Source organism: Ammospiza nelsoni, chromosome 4 (assembly GCF_027579445.1).
Source record: "Ammospiza nelsoni isolate bAmmNel1 chromosome 4, bAmmNel1.pri, whole genome shotgun sequence".
Lineage (NCBI taxonomy): Eukaryota > Metazoa > Chordata > Aves > Passeriformes > Passerellidae > Ammospiza > Ammospiza nelsoni.
In genome coordinates, this window is record NC_080636.1 from 32,681,051 (window position 1) to 32,703,513 (window position 22,463).

The window sequence follows — 22,463 nt, forward strand, 5'->3', positions numbered from 1 at the left end:
TCCACAGGCTGCAGCCCCTCTCTGCGAGCCCCCGGCTCGGCGCGGGGCTGGGCGGTGAGCGGGCTGCGCTCCGTGCCGTGCCGAGCCGTGCCGAGCCGGCGGTGGGAGCGCGCCGGGCCCCTCCTGGCCGGGTCTGGCGGGCAGCGTGCCCGCACCGCCTCGGGAGCGTCTGCGGAGCGTCCGGAGAGGCTCCGGTTACTTTCATGCTGGGTGTTCCCCATCGACGCGAAGCATTTTTTTTCCTGCAGCTGGGCAGGACCAAGCTCTTCCCTCAGCTCGAGGTTAATCATCTGCCTGCAATTAACCAGTGACCTCCCACGCCCGGCGGGCAGCGCTGTAGCTTTAACGCGGGCGCTGGAGCGGAGGGGCAGCAGCGGCAGGGCCGGCCCGGAGCCGCTCAGATCCCGCAGAGTGCCATGGAGAGCCGCAGCCTCCTCGCCGCCCTCCTGGCCGCTGCCCTCGCCGCCCTCCTGCCGCTTCCCGCCGCCTCCTCGGGCCACCGCAAGCTCCTGGTGTTCCTGCTCGACGGCTTTCGCTTCGACTACATTGATGACAGCGAGCTGGAGGGTCTGCCGGGCTTTCGGGACATTGTCAACATGGGGGTGAAGGTGGATTACATGACCCCAGACTTCCCCAGCCTCTCTTACCCAAATTACTACACACTGATGACGGGTGAGTACCTGTATCTGTGCTGGGATGCTCCTCAGAGCTGCCAGCTCCCTGTGCCAAGGTGGAAGGCGGCTCCCGGTGCCTTTTTCTTCCAAAGAAGATATAAAAATAACCCAAGTCGTGCTTTTACCTGGGAGTTTAAAAGCACTGTGGCATTACCGCCCAGAATTTTTTCTCTGAAATGTGTTCCAAATTTGGAAATGCTACCTGGCACTAATTAAATTCCCTTTTGCTCATCCAAGGTGTAGCTGGGTCCCAAACTGCTGCCACCTCAGCTCACCTGGAGCAAGCGCCAGGGGGGCTACTGCATATATATATGTATAGAGAACATAGAAACAACTGGGACTGCATGGGAAATGAATACAGAGACTGCTCAGGGGCTTTAATAAAAATGCATGTGAACCGAGTGTGGCTGCACTAAGAACTTATTTTCAGTCAGTAGGTCTGTTTTGGCAAGTTCAGCATTAAATTTCTTTTTAAACTTTGTAGATTTTCTGTTTTCTTAACTTTGCTGCAAGTCCTCATATCTGTAATAATTCAAAATAGCCAAATGGAAAAGCAGGCAGGATTTTTGCTTTTCCTCCCCTGCAGTTTCTCAGAATGTCCAGGGGAGGCTTTCAGAAAATTGAGAGGGCAGTCATAGTTTTCATTATACTGATTTTCTTTTAATCTTATGTGGAAGACACATGATTACAGGGACACTAGGAAGGTGCAGAGAGTAGACCTGGGCCAATTCCTTCAGAGACAGACACCAAGAAAGAAAAAGTTGAATAATAAAACAACAGAACCCAACAGAACAGGTTTTGTTTTGTTTTGTTTGTTGTTTTGGTTTTTTTTGTTTTTTTTTTGTTTTTTTTTTTTTCCTGGAGTTTCTGCTTGGATTTTTCTCTGGAGTTAATAAATAAGCAGGAGTTTCCAACCAATGAGGAGGTGTAAGAAAATCTATCCTCTCCTAAGATATGTGGCATCTTTCGCTATTCTTGGAACAATGCAGTGCCCAGTGATTCACATACTGCTTGCTGGGAAAGCAAATAGATGCCATTGTAAGACAAAAATCTGACATCAGTTGTGCCCAGCTTGTTTTGAAACTGCTTAACTCCTTCTTCCCTCTCTCTCTCTCTCAAGAGAAACCCTTTTCTCTTGCTCATCTCTGATCAGAGAAGAGTATAAAACCATCACAGGGTTGGGTTTGATTCTTTTTCATTATTTGGTGCAAATACATGAATGCAGAATAAATGTTGTGAGAGAAAACAGAGGTGTTCCACTCCAGGCCATGTTCTTTAGATGTACATAGGCATACCGACCTAACACTTCACAGGTGCAAAAAGAAATTTGGATGGAACTGTTAAAGATAGAAGAAAAGTGAGTGACATTTCACTCCTAACCACATTTAGTCATCACTCCTATTAAGTATATATATATATATATAAAATGAAGTCTATTAATATCAGCCTTTTGAAGAGTTTTGAAAACCTCCTACTTTGTACTTAGAAGAATTTTGTTTTCCGAGATGAAACACCACTACTGGATTTTTAATATTTTTAGTAGAGTCCTGCACCTCAGTCTGAAGCAATAAGATAGTCTGTGAGATAAAACTCACTCTTATTGCAAGTCTCCCAGACTTTATGATAGAGATATCAATGCAAATACAACTTAATTGGAAATAGCAATTCACCTCCCTAACACATGAGTCACAGTAGTATTAAGTAGGTCAGGAACCAATTGAGGACTAAGTTTAGGTGAGGAACATTGCCCAGAGGAAGATCCAAGTCTGCCCTTTGGCCCTTGGGGTGTTAGTTACCCCCATGACTGTGTCTTGGTACGACAGCAGGGTAACTCCCATAGCTGCACTGTTCTTACCCTTTGGGGCTATGGTGCCGTTTCCACTGAGATTTTATGGGAAGGTGGGGTTAGGAGTGCAGAGCACATGGCAGATGTAGTGTTAAGCTGTGTTCAGACTACATACATTATACAGGTTTAAGAGAAAATTCAGCATGGCAGGGGGACACAAGCATCATGCCACAGTGACCTGCTTAGGGAATGGCAAGCTACCGTTTCCCTGGTGCTGCTGCATAGGCATGGGGAAGCTTCATCACATCTCACCAGCCATGCAGTCCCTCTGCTGCAGGCAGACACAACTGTAACTGCTTTTATTTTTGTTTGTGGCTAGGATGTTTGGGAGGTAAATGCTGCCATAATTTCTTCTGAGAAATCAGGAACAAATTATTCTTCATGTCTTGTCCTACACTGCTGCTTCAGGAGCTGCTAAGAAAGTCACATTTTAACTTCCAAAACATTGTATTTTTCTTCATAGTATATCGGAGTCTTTCAAATCAGTTTAAGAAATTGCACATTCCCACCCCTGGCTTGTTCATGATATCCCACTTTGGGTTTTCTGTTTGTTTTTTGTTTTGATAAATACTCCTGCCCCTTCTTTCTCTGCTCATTCACAAGGCCTTATGGCTCCACGTCCATTCAGGAGCACTCATGGCTGCCAGGTCTTGGATAACACGTTCATACAAGTGTAGTTTGTGTGTATCTGATTTGTCTCTGTTCATGCTTGTGAGCAAGGCCTTTCCTTTCTGCCTACTGCCTTCCACCCCACATCCATGCAACCTTCAGGACTCCAGAGCACTTGAGTTGTTACCAAATGAGAGAAGTTCTGCCTCGTTTCTGTGGCTCTGGAGGAGGACAGTGAACTCTGCCCCTCAGATACCATCACTGTTGGAGCTGATCAGTCTCCTCAGACATGAACTCAACTCCTCCTCCTGCCCAGACCTGGAGGCAGAGGTTGTGGAGATCAGCAGCATCAGCCCCAGCACTTCTCAGTGTCGATGCCAAGCAGATGAAACCATAACTGTTGACCAGAAGCCACATATCTAAAAGAAACTAACTAACTTATGCTGATGAGAACCCCACCCCTTTCTGCTGAGGGGAGTTGCTGGGTGAAGTACTGACATAGCAGGACAAGCAGGGTCCAGCCTGGTGAAATTTTGGAAGGAAACATGGGAGGGACATGTCTTGTTTGTGGTCATGCAGTGCTGCAGGGCTATGGCAGAGCTCTTCATGTGTCCTTCTGCTGCTATTAATCTGTGAGAAGATACTTGCTGGAATGTCCCCAAGACACACAGAAAGCCCCAGCCCAGAGGTCTTTTCCTTTCCTACCCCAACTACGAGAAAGAAAACCAGAGCATAGAAAAATGTAAAATCACTAAGTAACTCAGAGTTTGGGATGAAGCTCCAGTTTTCCTGCAAGCCAGAGCATGGCATCAGGACCTACTATTTGCTTGAAGAAGCCTCAAACAAATATCCAAATTAGGGCTGGTGCAAAGGCATCTTACTGACAAGCAACCAGAGAAGCTGTTTTGTTCCAAAAACCTGGTACTGTGCAAGGTAGCTCAAGGATATGCTAGCATAAAATCCAACTCTTTGAAAAGCAGTCTCCTCTGGCAACTTCCAGCATGCTGTGTTTCTTAGTATTGGCTTCTACTGTGGCAGAAAGACTCATTTTTAGGTCGTTGGGCTGCTTTCTGAGCTGCTGAACTGAATCCTGCCTGGTGTGCTGGCTCTCCATGGTGCAGTTACAATATTGTTGACCTGAAAAACATGAAATGGAGAATTAGGTAGAAGGAGATGTTGCAGCTGTGACAGAGCTTTTGCAGGACTCTGTGGGCTTGGCAAGGGAGGTAAGAAGTCCAAATATGTCTATTGGAAAAGGCTCCCTTAATCATACCATGTGCTGTTTGTTTTGGAAAGGCAGGAATTAAGTCCACAAACCATCTTGGGTTGTTATCCTGTGGGGAGTTTTTAATTTTTCCCTTTCCCTGCCGTGGCCTGGCTCTGCAGGGAGCTCTCATGCCAAGTTCAGTGGAAAGTCTGAGATCTCCCCTGTAAGCACTGCAAGGCAGGAGTTACTGCTCCAGAGCACTTCTGCCACATCTGTCAAGAAAAGCTGCTCATGCTCTGGTTGGTCTCCCTTACCTGACAACCTGCAGGTGTTGGAGGGGTGATGAGGAACTCCCTGCAGCCCAGCTCTCCTGAAGTCTCCCCCAGCTGAGAACACTCAGGGGCACCTCACATTTCCAGCCAGCTTAAACATGAACAGAGAGTATCACATCTGAGATAGAAATCCAGAAAGGATTTCTTTTCCAAGATCATAACTAGAAATGAAGTCTTTCTGACAGGTCTTCCATGTGGATGTGCCAGCTGCTGCTCAGCTGTGCAGCCCCACATCCAAGAGTCATATTTCACTTGGCCTCCATGGGAAGCAAAGGGAGCCCCTGATTGCAGAGATGGGTGGGGAACTGCTTGGAGAGGAGCCAGCAAGGAGCCTCCATGTGCCTCTTTGGACAGGACCTGATCTTAAATAAGTGGCAGAGGGGCTGTGAGGTCCCCTGAGGCTTGAGGGGTGGAGGAAAAGGTGGACCAGAGAACATTTCAGCCTCCTGCACCCAGAGTGAGGGCTGTGGCCCTTTGCAGGGATGTGTCATCACTGTCACACAGTGATGACACATTTGGGTGTTGTCTAAAATACAGGGGTGGTTTGAGGTGTTTCCTCAGCCACTGCAGCTCATCCCTACGCATGCCATGACCTCTTCCTCTGCATAGCAGTAGGGAATGGGGTGACATGGCAGAGCTCCCACGGATAGGTGACATCAAGGTCCACTCTCCCAGACTGAAGATTTCACCCATCTTCCATTATTTCAACAATCTTCCCTTCACTCCTCACTCTTGATGTTGGCACGCTTAACTGCTGAGGGGCTTTGGTGGATGATGCCAAAGTCTAACAAACAGTCTACATCTGTTCTCCCCTGAGCAGAGCAACTCAACATACACTGCACCCCATTTATTCCATGTTTTCTGGGAGAAAATATGCTGTGGGCTCCCAGCCCTGGAATCCCCTGCAGTCTGGCTGATGTGCACACATACTCATGTGTTTACTGCTTACTGTGAGAGGTTTCCTGATTAAAAGCACAACAGCTCCAGGCTCCTTCCACCCAGTACCTGAAGGAAGCCCAGCCTGATGACGGTTCTAGTGGATGCCTCTTTTCTGCTGCACAGGTAATGGCATCCTGACTCCAGCCTGGTCCAGAAAAGGATGCTGACAATTTCTGTTCAGCAGTTAAGCAAATTCTATGTAAGCAATACCATGTTTTCTGAGGAATAAAAAAATGGAAGGATAGGAGTACAACAGGGAAGTTTGTTACATACACATGAACTAAAACTATCTCTACTTCACGAGCTAGAAGCTTAGAAAAAATCCAGAAGGACACAAAGTGCATGATGAGTGAAAAGGGAAAATTACTTTTTCTTTTTGGTCCTCTCAAACATCTACAGATGCCAGCAGCAGCAGAGATTTAAAAGATTCTGTTTGTGACATAAAGCTCTGAAATCAAGTCTCCTCTTGGGTTCATTAGCTTTCCATTTCTAAAATTCTGTGTTGGGAAGCAAAAGAGCATGAGCTGTGGTAATACTGTTAAGTGGCAGAGAAAGGGTACTGTCCTAGCAAGAACAGGCTGGAAAAGTTAGTGGGAACAAGGAGGGCTTTTTTTCCACATTTTTCCTCTCACTTTGTTTACTCACCACCTGCAGAAAAGCTGCAATGCCCAGCATCAAGATTTTTCTCTTTCTCAGACAAAATATTGCAAAACTCTGTGTTTGCTTCTACCAGTTAAAAAATTGGAAACACTCCTAAAATGTAGAACAGAAAGTTTTTTCTAACCCAAGTTCAAGTAGCAACAATGCTACAAATTAAAATACAGAGCTTTTTTTCTCCTCATTAGGTACAATCTCACAGCTCACAACTAGTGTACCTACTGCCAGCTGTTAGCTAAGTAACCATTCACATATCAAGGTATTTCTTAGCCCAGAGCTGAAGTCCCTACCAGAGGCTCATACTCTGCCCAATAATGCAGGCAGCAGCTTTGCCCATTGTTCTGCTCTGTGCTTGGAACCTCAGTGCCCTCTAGTCACACCCAGCTCTGGGGGTTCAGGGGTCCCACAGTGGTCCCTGAGCCCACCACAGTTCAGAAGAACAATCAACAGCTTGCAGTCCTGGCTCTCCCGGGACACAAGACCTGACTTCCCACACAAGAAAGCATCTGCAAAGCCTCAGCTGGATGATTTATTAGCAATTTTTGTACATCCCAGCCCTGGCCCCATGATGAAAGCATTAAATTAAGAGTTTCAAGGTCTTACTAAATGAATTCCCTTTAAGGAAAAAAATAATGATGTGTGTAGCTGAGATTTTTTCTGTGCTTTTTGATGTGATCCTACTTGAGTTGCAAAGTCTTGCCTGACACAGGCTAAGGTGTTCATGCTTTGGCTTTGTCTGATATTAGAGGTCATAAAAATTTGGAGAGACTTTGCCAGCAAACTCCTTTGGAACATGAATTGCCCATACACATCATGCAAGTACTGTTTTTGCTTGGGGGTCTGCAGATGGCAGGGCCACTTTGCCCAGGCCAGCATTCCCCTGAGACTTCTCATGAGCTCTGGCCTTCTCCAGGCTCCTCAGGGTTTAGCACAAGGGTTTTGTTTTTAGCCTGTGGTCTTTCTTGTCAAAGCAGAGCAGGTGAGACCCATCAGGGGAACTGCAGAGCAGTGCATATATCAAAGCTTAGTTCCTCGGGACACCAACTGCTATATCTGCTCCAGAACAGGAATATGGTGCTGGTGACTTTTAAGTCCTGCTTTCTTCATCCTTATAGGAGGCAGCATGAGCAGAGCATTTCCCAAGGCAAGTCATCCAGCTGTTTGCATGGAGGAATTTAACTCTTCCCCAGACTGCATAGCTCTGTGGCAGCCTTGCAGTGCTTGCATCTGCCCCCCTGACTCTTGCTACTTTCCAGAGAGTGGGGACATGGTGGTGGGAGATGAGAGGAAAGGTCTCACCATAGCAGCAAGGCACATACAAAATATTGCAAAGTACATTTAGCTAAATGCAGGTACTGGTCTTCGCCATCAGATTGCGGTACCTTTGCTGCATTGGCTAAGAGACACACTGTGGGTTCTCCGATAAATCTGCTTTGCTCAGTGCAGAGATGGCAGATGGCCCAGGAGTGCACATGCTGGTTTCTGGATCTCACACACAGCCAGGGCAGCGTGCGCAGCACTCAGTGTGACTGTGCTGCTGCTGTGGGTGGCCCAGTGGCTGTGTGTTCTGCTGGCTTTTTAAATTTTGTCTTTGTTTTGCAGAGATTCATTTGAATGGTGACAAAAGTGCCTGGAGATGTGGGAATGTGCTTTAGACAAATGCTGTATGAAGTGTAGTGTCCAAGTAAGCTGGAGCATGCAGACTTGCAAATGCTTTTGCTGGCTCTCCTCCAGAAGGATACAGAAGTTATCATATTCTTGGGAACTATACCCTCTTTGTTTTCCTCTGTTGCTTGAGGAAGGAGTAATTTTTACTACAATTACAGTGAGTTTAAATAGTGACATCTGTATGCTAAAATTGCTTGCTGCCCTGTTTCTATTTTTGAAACTCTTAAGATAAGAGTTTGATTACTGAGGAAAGCTATAGTAATGGAAGAAGTAATAAATTCTGAATGTTATGGTGACTCTCTAACACCATGTTGCTATTTTGATAATGATTAAGGAAGTACACCAAAGGTAATTTTCTTAGGCTGGAGAAAACAAGTGAAAATGGGATATAAAGAAAAAGAGTTGGACAGGTGACCCAAAAGAAACTTGAGAAATGGCCTAAATTCTGTGTACAAGTATCCTGGAGGGAGGGGGCAGGGGCAGAAATTCCAGTTATTCCAGGGCTTTTCAATCTAGTGAGCAAGGCTCAGAATAGCCATGGTTAAAGATTAACCAAGGTCAAAAATAAAATTAGACATCAGGCATACTTTTGAACATTGTTAATTGATGACAAATATTGGGAGGAGAAACCAAAGAGGTTAATTGCTTGATTACTGATGTCTTCCAAGGAGGTCCAGGGTCTTTCTGAGACACAGGCCAAAGGTAAGCAGGCATGAATGGCATTAAATGGTCGTGTCTTTGATGTGTTGCTCACCTGATCTTCTATTCTGACCCTGTCAACCAGGGATGTCTGCAATGAAAACTGATGCCTTACAGTCTTCTAGGTCTCTTTTTCAACAGTAAAAGAAAGGATTTGGAGTCCATAGAAAATTGAACTAATCTAATGTGGAGAACAGAACACTATCCTCTGTATTAGTTCAAACAGTTAATTAAATTTCCCAACAATGCTACAAAGAACAATCTCCAATCTCTTCCTTTAAAACAGCAGATCTTAAGTCCTGTAGGATCAGTAGCAGCTAGAGCTCATTAGCTCTATATGAAGACTACACTACACATCACAGATCCCTAATATGTAGGTTTCACACTGATAGAGCTTCAGCAGTACCTGTAAGTTTCCCAGGCTGGCACAAATTGACTGCTGCAGTTTATCAGGTTGATAGATGCTTAGGAATACATGGAATTCAAGAAGCTGAGGTTGTCCTGTAAATTGTACAGCTGTGCTTTTGATGCACTCTAGAGACTTCCCTTCTCTCTCTTTTGAGACTTACAGAAAAGAGAAAACTTGGCGGCCTGAGGAGAACAGATCACTGCCCATCCAATCCACCAGATCTCCTATGTTAAACCTGTTTGGGTTAGTATGATAAGGATTGACTGCCACAAACTGGGACCACTTTTTTCCTCTGGGAAGGAGGAAATGTTCTGCATAATTGAAATACTTTTTAGTAGGGAAGGAGACTTCAAAATCCATTTCAAGATCACATGCTCCCAAAGCATACAGAGTCCTCTGCACGAAATGACATCTTTTCAGAACAAGAACACCAAGGTTATTTCAGTTCTGATCACCATGCTCAGGCTCAAAATAATCAAAGCCTGTTATCTGAATCCCTGCAATAACATGACTCACCAGCTAATGAGGACAGTGTCTATCACATGCTTCAGTCATTGCTTTTTAAGATATGTAAATAAGGAACTTCCAACTTATTCTTCATAATTTCTTTTCCCATTTATGTTAATTCATCTTCAGAATAATTATTAAAATATAGCATCTTCTCTTCTGAAAATTACAAGAAGTCAAGAAGTAGACGATCTCTCTCAGTTATGATATACTAGTTTCTTGTAATATGAAGTAGCCCAAGGGCCCCTCAGTACAGTAAGAAGCCTGAACATGTCTGATGAAGTTATTGCTGTGCCCACAAGCAAGAACAAAGCATGATCATTGCAAGAAAAAAAAAAAAAGAAAAATGAACAATAATAGAAAATAACAGTAACATATAAATGTTTTTGCCTGTTTGCAGAAAAACAGTGTGCCCTATGGATCAAAGAAGGAGAAATACAAATTTCTCGATCTTTGTTCTACGTTTCTAGATTGTGCTCTTATCACCTTCTGTTCACAGCTTGCTTCCCCCAGCAGGTTGTGAGTGCTGATGGGTTCCTTAAAATGGCCTCAGACTTGGCAGCTGTTGGGTGTGTAGAAGGAGCCAGGTGTCAGCCAAGCACGTGGCCCCCAGTTTGTGTGTTGGGCTGGGTTTGAAATGTTGAGCAGGACACGGGGTGCAAGGTTTGTTTTTTCTGGCCTCAGCTGTTTAAAATTTGGCTGCCTGAAGCTGAGAAAAGGCTGTGATCTTTCTCTACCAATAACTGAGAGTGTCTGCACCTCCAGATACCCAAATGCCTATCTTAGGGTGGCATGAATTGCTTTCTAGACATGACTCTTCTTATCTGTTGATTGTGAAGGGAACACAGGGGGCTGACAAACTTTAGCAACTCATTTTTGGGTGTCTGAACTGGGGGATTTAGTAATCAAACTGGAGCACCCCAGTGAAAGGTAAGAGTCAGGGAGATTTCATGAATGGTTGCAAGGTAAGAGATCCTGGAATTCAAGACAGGGCTTTTCAGCTGATTTGCTGGATGATCCAGTAGTAGCAGTGGTGGTGATGCCAGCACCCTTTTACTGAAGAACACTATTCTGATTGTGCTGCTTTTGTCCCCACTCTCAAAGGTCGCCACTGCGAGGTCCATCAGATGACTGGAAACTACATGTGGGACCAGAAGGCAAATGTATCATTTGATATTGGTGTGAATAAAGAAAGCCTGCTGCCTCTCTGGTGGAATGGATCAGAGCCTCTGTGGGTCACTATGATGAAAGCTAAAAAAAACGTTTCCATGTACTACTGGCCAGGTTAGTATGTGAAAAATTCCTACAATGCACTTTGACACCTGAGCACTCTATATGCTGTCAGAATGGCTCTCTAATACAGTTCTGAAATACAGATAGGAAGGTTTTGTGCTTTACTAACCAGGCATAGAAATGAATTAGCTTTTTTTCAGTCATGATAATTTGCATATTACTTAGAAAGGAGAAAACTGAAGTTCAGTAGAGGCAGCTTTCCACTAAATGCTAGCTTCGGGAGGGTGCTGGCTTGAAGAGCATCCCCTCCTCCATCAACTGCTTTTTCCTCTTGTCCACCTGTAACTTCTGCTATGCTCAATGGTTGCTCCATGGTTCACAGTCCAATCAAAGTAAAACAATAACCACCCTCCCCCAATGCTTCTTTGGTTTTAATCTGGAAATTAGTAGCTGAGAGCTGAAGATTATCTGCTCTGTGAGAACAAGAAAATCCAGCTGAAAGCAAAGCATCCTTGTCTTCTGGTCCTCCTTCATTGTTAATTCATCTGTGGTCCCAGTTGGTCTGAGTCTGGGCCATTCATTTGGAGGGACTGGCCTTTCTGTTCCTCATTTGTTAGATACTGGACCACTGGAATGACTAGGGACATGCAATAATGAGTCCTTTTTATCAAACAGAAGTATTGTATCCCCTTAGACTACACGTTTAGGCACTCACATGGAAATAGGTGTTCCAGCTGAGCAACCAGACCACATCCCTTGCAAAGCACCCAGATTCTCAACATTTTTACCTTCTAACTGCTCCGTACCCTAAGCAGTCTGCAGACACCCTCAATGTGCAAGCGCAGGCAGGAGGACCAGAGAGCTGTTAGCAGAGCTGTGCTGAGCACAGCCAGTGCCAGCAGGGCAGTGGCAGCTGACTCATGCCATGGGCTCCTGGCCAGCTCGTCTCTGCTTCCCAATGCAGAGTGTGTGCCTGGCCACAGGCTTCCCATGCAATGTGGCTAAGGGTGTCCTGGCAAAAAGCCCATGATTCTAAGGAATGGGAAGAAAGAGTGAACCAAGATGAAAAACAGTGAAAAGCCATCCAGAGTGTTTCTACAGCACTGAAGAGCAAAAGGATCTGAGGGTGACAATATTGCTTTATGGACTCAGAGGCAGTCAAAGAGTTTACATCAGCCCTGAAAAAAGGCTGCTTCCTACTGAAGATGTCTCAAGTGATCTAACAGCAAGGCAAATAGTAGGATATAGAAATTATACAAGAATGTATGAATTCTTCCAAAAATTTACAAAAATATCTCTTTCTGTAGACTATTCATTTTTAACTACTATTGTAATTGCTCTCAATAGGTATAATTATGTACTGAATAGATGTAACAGCCTACAGAGAGCTGCTGAAATCCAAAAAACCAGTATCACTTTCCATTAAATGCCTTTGGACTTCACCTAGCTTCTTCATGTTGCCCTTTGAGCAGTGTTTCCCAGGGAATATATATGTATCCCTGTATATATATGTATGCTTTTCACTCTACATGCAATTTCTAGCTGAAAATTGCAAGGAACAAGAGAAACGCCATTCCCCCAGTGCTTACACTCCCAAGTGTATGCACTGAACTCTCTTATGACACAGAGGGGGAATTTTTGCATGGATCTGGCATTTTAGCTGTGGACTGTGACATGTAAGTCTGCCTATCCTTAATTATTTATCTGTGATGGTTAACCTTTGGCAAAGCCATCAGCGCTTCAGTTCAGCAAAAGTATGAAGCACATGTTTATTTTCAGGCTACTCATGGTCTCAAAGGACACATTGGCCATACAGGGTCAGACACAGGAAGCAGAGTGAAATATGGAACTACTGAACTGAAATACAGGGCTGTTGGGCTGCAGCAGGACTCCAGGTATAGCTGGGGTGAACAGAACTCTCTTCAAATGCAACAACATTTGTTACATTTTCCCTATATGAATTTTTTCCCAAGCATTTTCTTGTTCCATAGCAAGGACAAAATCCTTTCTAAAAATTCTACATCTATCATTTTAAAGCTTAAATTCTTAACAAGCCATTTGAATGGGGAGCGATACCAAACAAAATGAAAATAAAACTCCAAGATTTAATAACCAAGGTGAGTAGAGGAAGGCATTTGTACTGCATATGATCTGCTATTAGTGATTAGCTTTCCAGCATGAATACACACTGCTGCTTAGTAATGAATCTTGCAATTATGATAAAGATCCAAACAGAAAAGTTAGGGAAACTCTTAGTAGGAACTGCAATATGTAGCCAAATTCATTCCACTTTGTTCTGGAAGATGCTATTTTCTCTTTAGCTATCAATGAAGACAAACAACATCAATGAACCATAGCAGGAATGCATTGGAAACACCAGAGTGCTGATTCCCAAGATTAACTTTTACCAGTGTCATTTCCTCCTCAGACCCAGTTCCAAGCTTTGCAAAGCCTAAACCCAAAATCTGCTGCTTCATTTTCTTCCCTATGTTCCTCTCTCATGTGTAGTCACTGCCCAAAGAAATAAAATCCAGACCCCAGCACACAGGAACACAGAACACGGGAGAGCTCTGGGATGCAAACTATCACACAGCTTTATCTGTGAGCCTAACATAAACCCAGCAAAGACCACTCATGAGCAGAATGCACCTGAGATCTTGTGATTCTAGAAGCAGAGGAGCCAAACTATCACCATGCTGGGGGTCCCAAACACCACTTCTGCCAGAACATAAGGCCTTGCCTTGTAGGGATGTTTTCCTCCTTTCTTCATGCTCTGTGTGGGGTGAAAGGAATAGCCTCACCCTCAGGTTGCCTGTCGGAAGCACTGCTGCTCCAGCAGGTGGAGAATGCCCAGAGGAGCACAAGAGCATCCTGGTCAAAACCTTGGAGTGGTCCTTGCCTCAGCCCAGTAAGTGCCATCATCCCAGATGCTCAAGCTCCTTCATTTTCCAGCAGCCCATGCAACTACTTCAGCTGAAGTGCAGTGACAACTTCCCTAAACACTGAAATAAGAGACAGAGGGGGTAAGAAAAAAGACTCTAAACTCAACTTTTGCCATTTAAACATAATATTTATCAGACCATACAGCTAGTCTGGAAAGTTTTCAAAATCTTCTGTTATGACATGAAGTGTCCAACTGTTAAATAAATGTTTAGAAATGTAATTTAAAACTGGCAGAGATTCTGGTCTCCATGTCAGACAGATAAAGAGGGGTTTATCACTCTGAAAGAAGTCCTTATTCCTGCTCCAGTAGTTCAGGTTTTTAAATAAAGGTTTAGCATCATACAAAACTGTGCAGAGGGATCTAGCATTACATCTTAGTAAATACAGCTTAACTATTTGTAGTTTAACCAAGAAAAACTTGGCATTCCCTTTGGCTGCCTCCAAATCTGTTTAAATTTTCTTTCCCATAATATCTAAAAGAAAAAACTTACCATATGTCCTGGCCTCTTCCAAAACGAAATTTAAATATTAAAAGGTCTTCATAGCCACTATTTTGGACTTGTAACAAGCCTTAATATTAAAAACCCTAATTTAAGTTCTATTCATCATAGAGGCAAAAAAAAAAAAAAAAAAAAAAAAAAGAAGCATACTTGAAGACCACTATTTCATGGCCAAAATGATTAAATGATTTCTAATTGTTGCCACCCTGTAGTCTTTTACGTCATGCTCATCACTTGACAACCTAGAAATAGCAAATATAACTCAGAAACTAAAATATCCCAGATCCCCAAGAGGTTAATGCTCCCAGTTAAAATTATCTCATGAGTAATTCTGAAGAAAGTTATTTGAGAAAATTACAATCTGATGCCAGTATCTGAAGGCAAAAAGAGGCAAAATGATCATATTAGTCATTGGCCACAAGCAGTTATCCAGCTGAAGTTAAACACAAGGTATTTCTAACGACTTTCCAAATGCATTCTTAACTTCTTGCCTGGTTTTGGAGACAATCTTGAGCCAGACTCAAGTATGAAATGAGAAATTGGCTCCAAAGTTCCAATTCAATCCTGAAATACTAGCAAAGCCTGCAGAGGACAATTGCATCGCCTCTAGCAACTGAGGTAGCCGAAAGCCCTTGTTTTGCTGCTGGTAGCACCCAGGACACCCTACAAAAGGCTGGATCTCTGAGCCCTCAGGGAAGGGACTTCCTGGGTATGACTTCAGGCCATTCATGGAATACATTTTTCTGGTAATTTGGTTCAGTATCAGCTCCGACCCATCTCTGCTGCACAGTGTCATTTCTTGGGGACACTGTGTGCAGATGTAAAGGAGTTTTATTGCGGGGTGATCAAGAGACTCAGTTATTGTCACATAATCTGCTGGCTGCTTATCCAGGCTGCAGACAACTGTCATGGGGAATCATGGTGGAGAGATGAACCCTGAGGTATTTTCATGCAGAAAGTGGAAGAGTAAATCCTATGTTTGGGGCAACAGGGGAAGAATGAAAAGTAGGCACCATCCCACAATTTTGATACAAATAAAAATTAGATATAGCTTCAAGAGTAAGCAAATGTGTTTTTACAGGAAAATAAATCAGTTGACTACATTAGATGTTTATTATTGGAAATAATTAATTAATCATAACAGATGGGGTCCCTTGAAACATACAGAGCATATGGAGACCTGGGAGCTGCTACCACAGGTGAAGAGACTGAATCTGTCATGTGTGCTATGGCCCTTTCACTTTTGGAAAAGATAATTTCCATCTGACTTATCTGGCTTTCTGCAAATCATTAAAGGTTTTAAAAAATTCTTAAGCTTAAACACATAAGTTTTTCTAATTTTTCATGGTAGTCCTGAACTATCACATCAGAAGACTCCTAGCCATCTTGTGTGTGCTTTTCCCTGCATCCCAGGGATGTGGTGTGCTTTTCCCTGCATCCCAGCACTGCATCTGAGTGATGTGAGCCCATGGGAGCTGAGATGCAAGGCTGACAGACTCTCTTTATTGAGTGTCCCAGTAAGCAAACCACTGTAAATCACCTCTGTTGGTAGCTCTGCTTGCTGTAGGGCCCTGTCTGTACTTACACCTCCTTCTCACACCCCAAGCAACAAGTCAACATATGACAGTCCTTAATGCATTTCACTTTCCTCCCAAAGGAGAAGCAGAGGGACCCAGATGTACAGATTCAGGTTTTGGCTTAGAGCTGCCTTTTTGACCAGACTGTGTTGCTGTATGCAGAGGCCCTTTTGCAAAAGGTGGGGCTTTTTGGTTTTGATTCCTCCTTGTGGCCCTTGTTTTCTGATGTGTTTCTGAATACATCAGAAAATGCCTAACTGTGATGGGAGGACTCTGGAGTTCTGGAATGATGATTTGCATTAATCCAGTGTTTCTGGAAGCATACTTCTTTTAAATATTAATATTATTCAGCAGCATAGTAACTGGAGAGCAAAAGGGCAAAGAAACCTCACAAAAACATGTTTTTCTATGTTCAAGGCCATGTTCTCCTGTAGGATTTGTTGCCATAAATTTTTAGGCTACAAAACAGACTTTATTTTGCAAGAAAGGCTGCCAGTTGCCAAGAGAGTTAATTGGTTTACACTGTTTTAATAAGACCTCCTGGGAAACAGATATAATAGTGGAGAGCCAGTATCACACCATAAAATACACTTTATAGAGGATATTGCAATGTAAGATACAGTGTGTCTAACTGGAAAGTATTTGCTGAAGTTTCAGAGAACAATGTCTAAATCTATTATGTTGGAAGCCTGGAAATGAGGCTATATGGCCACAGAAGTTAAAATATAAACAAGCTGGTGATTTAGGTGGAAATGGTCTGCCACGAGGGAATCGAGCATTTTATTGTGGGCAGGACACACATAGACCTTCCTTTTAGAGAAGGAAATAAAAGAGTGCAATGTACAGTTTGCTACAAGCACTTGTCAAACCAACCTCTCTCCCCATTTCCCTTGCCAGCCACATGGTTTCCTGCAGGGAAGGCATAAGGTAAGTACTGTCACAGGGAATTTACAGACCTGAACTTGGACATCAGGGTCTGAGGTCTGTGATCAAGGTGAAATAGCAGAGCTTACCACATTTTTTGCTCATAGGTTGCGAGGTGGAAATCCTTGGAGTCAGACCAAGTTACTGCCGCGAGTACTTCAGTGTCCCAACAGACAGGAACTTCGCAGATGCCATCAGCGATGCCCTCGAGTCTCTGTGGTACGTCATGAGATTTTTGCAGTGTGGGGTTTCCTCTCTCTGGGACAAATCTTTGGATTTACTATCAGGGAAAATTTCAGGATGAGCTTCCAGGTAGGAAGAGGAGGGCCAAGAGTGCTTTAGAGTATCATCATAGAAACAATGCCATAACAGAAATAGGGCCTTACACTAAGAGTGGAGGGAAAGATGTGCTCCTCTGTTTCGGTGTAGTCTGCAACAAGGAGGAGACAACCTGACTTAATGGCTTGTAATTTGCTGTTTCAAACAACTTCAGGATGAGCCTGTGCATGTCTACTCCTGCAAGAAAAGGCTTTGAAATGCTTGTATTTAGACAGGGGATTTGGAAATTCTGAAATTCGGCTCCAGTCACTTGTTTATGAGACTGATGGTCTGGATTTTTCTTCATTTTAGAACATCTCAAGCCAAATATTTTTGGACAGGGCATTTATTTTTTGCAAATATGGGAATAGAATAGAATAGAATAGAATAGAATAGAATAGAATAGAATAGAATAGAATAGAATAGAATAGAATAGAATAGAATAGAATAGAAATAGAGTAGACTCGAATTATTCTGTTGGAAGGGACCTAGAACAGCCATATAGTCCAACTGATGGGAATATATCTCTCAGACAACTCCTAGGAAAAATGTATGCTCCAAAACCAGCTTTCAAGTTCCACCATCTCTCATCCAAACATTTACAAGAGACAATTCCACATAGGGTGTAAAGTCAGGGAAGGTTGCACCATCACATGCTGCACCAATGCCTTACTTGGACTATAACTGAGCTTCTCCTTTTAAAGCCTTGTTGGTTCCATAATTAATCCAATCCTAGGAGACCCTTCTACTTCAATACTTGCAACTGCCATAGCAATTTGAATCCAAAAAGTTTTGTATTCAGGTTCTGAGTGTTGATTGTTCCTGAAATAAAGGCTCCAAGATTATGAGAGTGCTCTTGGGGAAGTTGCTCCCAGTTGCACACTGGGTCCTGCTGCACAAATGCTCACAAATAAGTGTTGTTTGCAGCAAGGGCTTAGACAGAAGGTTTCTGAGACCATGTGAGAGGTTTTATCCTGAAATTATTTAGCTTAGATTTAAAGAAAGTTACCTGCATGTGACATGAGGAAGCCATATGTGTCATAGGAGGCTTTCTGGAGCTTTTGCAATGCTTTTAATTCAGTGAATAAAAAGGGAATGGAAGATGTAATACAGACATCAGCTCTGGCTTCTGGTAGAAACCCAGAATTAATGTAGAAAGATTTTTGGTCTGGTATCATTTTGGGATGGGTCAAGATATCCTTGAAGCTTCTTACTTGGTTTCTGTGAAGCACAGTGTGTAAGGGTGCTCAGTGCTGTTTTTCAGCTCTGTAATTGTGAACATAGTGAAAAATGAGGCACAAACTGCTAAAAGTACCAGCCCTTCAAGCTGTTATTTTTGGTAGCTGGAAAGTTTCAATAGCTAATTCTGTCCAAGCCACAAGGCTGCCTGTTGCTGTCTGTGGTGGAAAAGGAAAGGGACACCACAGTGTTGGTGGAACAACTTGGAAGAGGTGAAAGCTGATGATTTCAAGAAAAGTGTAAATCCCTGCCACCAAGATGTCATAAATAACAGCTACAGTTTTCTGAAGTGCCCAAATCCCACAGATCTTCCCAGTGTAGCAGGAGTTCCTGTCACTGGTGTCTGTTTACACACCATCCCTGGTGAATTTCTTCCTGAGTTCTTTTCCTTTAAACTAAGTGCCCTGTATCCAACAAGGTGGGAAAGAGGAAAAAGTAATGCTCTCACATAAAACTAATAATCAGGTTTAGGTGTGAATACTGCAGGGACTTAAAGTAAGAAGGGAGGGTAGAGAATGAAAATATTTAAAATCTGGTAGGTTTTCCTTATTGTTTCTCTCATCCATCCTCTTTGTTTATTTCTTTAAGATTTAGAAGAAGTTCCATGCTGCTGTGCCAGCCCATAAGAAGTAAAGTCTCTGAAATGCTTTTCTTGTAGTCATATTTATTTAGGAGGATTTAGCATCTCCAGTAGAAGAGTCTTCAGCTTGTTATCTATATCTTTCACAAGTGCTTTTGACTCCTGGAGCTGTTCAAAGGCTGGCATATGCAGTGTGTTTCCTTTCCACACCCTAGGTAATTGGAAAAGCCCATTAGGCCGAGACTGTCCTTAGCTGTATGTGAGAAAACAGCCCGTGGCAAGGGCAGTCTGTTGCCTGGAGCAGTGCCTTGCTCATCAGCCCTAATGGCAGGTATCAGTAGTTAAAGAACTGCACTTGGGCACCCACCATTAGCAAACCTTGCACGGACTCCAGGGTGAAGTACCTAACTCATCAGGGAGCCACTGAGCTTCTCTTGCAACCACAGGAAATCAGCCTTCAGCAATATTCTCCAGTCTTTTCAAACAGGTGCTTCAAGACCACTATTTGGACCAAGAATATTCAAAACAAAGTCAAGCATCTGTTTTTGGCAAGTGAAACTAAAACCTCCCTTGAATCTTTTCAACAACTGTAACTTATGGGTTGTTGTAATCTACCTATCTGCCTGGGGAGGTGTCATGAGGTCTGCATTGTACTTGCAAAGTGTGCTGGTAGAATATAAAATACTTTTTGGTGTTGCCATCAATGCTGTCCAACTTTCTTCAGCATTCTTTTCTAAGTAATTTATTTGGAAAGTTACTGGTGATGGAAGAAGACAGGACTAACAGAATACTTCTGTCTAAAGACAGAATACTTCTCCCATGCAAGCCATGATAAGGGTTTTCTTAGAAAACTTAGAAAACCCCTTTTTTTTCCATAGAAAACCAGGCAAAAATGGAAACAAAGTCAAGCCCCAGACATGCTGTACCAAATTCTGCAAACTCCTAAGCATATTGCATTACTGGATCTTGTCCCATTGAAGTAATTAAATATTCTTCCTTACAGCACTGAGCCCTCATGGAGAAATCTCACCACAGCCTAAATGAGATCACTTGCTTTATGCAGTAAATCTCTTTCTTAGCTTCTATCTTGGTCAAAAATGATAATTTACTTATAGGTGAGAAGACATAAATTAGTTTAAGTAGCTTATAACACAGGTACTGCAGCAGAAGTGAACTATTTCAATAGGTTCAATGACTGTGTATGCAATAGAGAAATTACAGGGTCAAATTTTAGAAAATAATTTATGCCTAATACAGATGGAAAGTAATGCTTAAAATGAAACTGGGGAGAGGGAAGCGCCGGTTCATTTAAATTACTTTAAAACCTTGAAGAGTGAGGAACAGCACTGCTCTGCAGGGCCAGCAATGGAGAAATTCCCACCCCAGCAGACATCTTCAGCTTCTCACAGGACTGCTCCTCTGAGCCTTCTACAAACTGAGAAATACAAATGACAGGCTCTAATTCATTCACTCAATCCCTCATCTCAGATTTTGCCTCTTCTGTCCCACTAATTACACCAGACTGCCCAGGTGTCTTTAATCAGACATGCTGGACAAACAAGTCTTTCTGTAGAGATCTTAATATGGATGAGAGCATGTAATATGGATGGCATGCTCTGCCATATATTAAGTACAGCGCAAAAAGACTGGGTTTGGGTTCAGGAGTATAGGTTTGTGATTTTATCCACACAATTTCTCTCAGGGAGATTTACAGAGAACAGTAAAGTGGTCATGAAAATGAAATTAAGCACTGATGTGTGTGCTATCCCCACTAATGAGGCTGACAGGAATCAATACAGAAAAGTGTGATCAGCTAAACTTGTGCAATTCTGAGATTACCTTTGTTTCCCTTGCTCATGTTCCTGAATAAAACCCCCTCCTAAAATCTCATCCCAGATCATACTGCTTGGTATTTTGTAAAGCAGAGCACATCCTGAGTTGACCTCTGTGGTTTGGAAGACATCACACAGGAGAAAGCCAGAAGTGCCAAACTTTTTAATTAAAGCACATTTGACTGGTAATTCCCATAATCCTTTTAATAGGGGCATTCAGCACAGAAATCAGAATTTCTTTGTTCTTAAAGGGAAAGCTTCTTTCCTGATTCAAATAGGTAGTAGAGGACTGCCAGGCCAGCCTGCACATGGCAGTTTCCACCTGCTGCCTCTGATGGGAGTCCCAGGCAAACTCAGGGGACTCTGGGTGTGAATAATGAGCCCAGCAGTGCAATAGGTGGTAGGACAGCACAGGCTGGAAGCAGAAAATGGGGTTTTGTGGCTCTATATACTTGTGAAGACAACAGTGCCAGTAGCCAGGAGGTCTCCATGTGTGTCAGCCCTTCACTCCTTGCCCTCTGTCCCACCCCCAGCAACAACAGCGCCGAGATGGCTGCGGTGTACTACGAGCGCATCGACGTGGAAGGCCACCACTACGGCCCTTCGTCCCAGCAGCGCAAAAACGCTTTGAAGGAAGTAGACAAAGCCTTGAGCAACATGATCTCACTCATCAAGGTGAGTGGCATCCATAAACCCAGCTCCTGGGTGTCTTTGGACAAGGCTTTTAAAACCGGTCCTTGTGGCACTGCCCAGAGCCTGTTTAACACCTGTAACTGAATGCAGTGGCTGTAAATTTTTCTTTCCTGAGAAACAGGCTGCTGAGTTCATGTGGAATTCAAGGCACCATTACCCTGATTATTATTTTCATTGATGGCATTATAACCCTCCTGGTGGATTTATACCAGTAGGCCCAGGAAGCCACAAACCAATATACATGTTGCTCTGTTTATGACTTGTGTTGCCAGCTGGACTTCATTGTAGGTGAAGAAATCAAAACTGTGTTTCCTGAGGTTTGTGGAATCAGACTATTAACTTTCATATCAGTTTTTATGACAGCATTCAGAACTCTGTACTTTAAACTTGGTTTTAAAAAAGCATTATTGAAATGATTTTGCAGTGACAAAATCTTTTGGGTAAATAGCAATTCTATGAATATTTCTGACAATGATAAATGCATGTTGGAGTTTTTATGTGTTTCAGTGAAGAGAGGAATATGCATCTTCAATTTCACTAAATATTAAAAGCTCTAATGCTAAGTGCTCACGTTTGGGAGGGAAAGAGAGAAACACCCCTTCCACAAGTGGTATTGTGGCAAAATTGCTGTGTGGACTTGTTTAGGAAAAACTCTGGTGCTAACCTCTCAGACTCTTCCAGAGCAGCAAGTAAAAGTGGGTATCCACCATTATGGGTGGTGGCAAAGCACATTGCAGGACATTGATGGATGTGATCCTTCTGGTTAACTTCCAGAAACAGTGGAGGTCAAAAGGTGATTTACATTTTCCAGCAGGCACAGACAGTGCCAAGCTCTTACCTGGCCCTAAAAGCTGTCATACACTTTCCTCGCAGAGCAAAGGCCTTCAGAATGATATCAACGTCCTCCTCTTCTCTGATCATGGGATGACAGACATCTCTTGGGCAGATAAAGTGATTGAGCTGAAAAACTATATCAATATGAGTGACACCATACAAATGAAAGACCGAGGTCCTGTTGTGAGCCTCTGGCCAGCTCCAGACAAGCATGCAGAGGTGAGTACAGCCTAGTTGTACACC

At 43.3% G+C, this 22,463-nt stretch overlaps 1 protein-coding gene across 1 annotated transcript in view; it reads left to right on the forward strand.

The window, feature by feature from the left end:
• Positions 1-300: 300 nt before the first annotated feature.
• Positions 301-22,463, forward strand: part of ENPP6 (ectonucleotide pyrophosphatase/phosphodiesterase 6) — a 28,603-nt gene continuing 6,440 nt past the window's right edge. Inside the window, exons 1-5 of the mRNA XM_059471152.1 lie at positions 301-672; positions 10,652-10,831; positions 16,832-16,943; positions 21,227-21,368; positions 22,260-22,439. Of these exons, the coding sequence (XP_059327135.1) occupies positions 417-672; positions 10,652-10,831; positions 16,832-16,943; positions 21,227-21,368; positions 22,260-22,439 (870 nt within the window). The 5' untranslated portion in view covers positions 301-416. The remainder of the gene's footprint in view (positions 673-10,651; positions 10,832-16,831; positions 16,944-21,226; positions 21,369-22,259; positions 22,440-22,463) is intronic.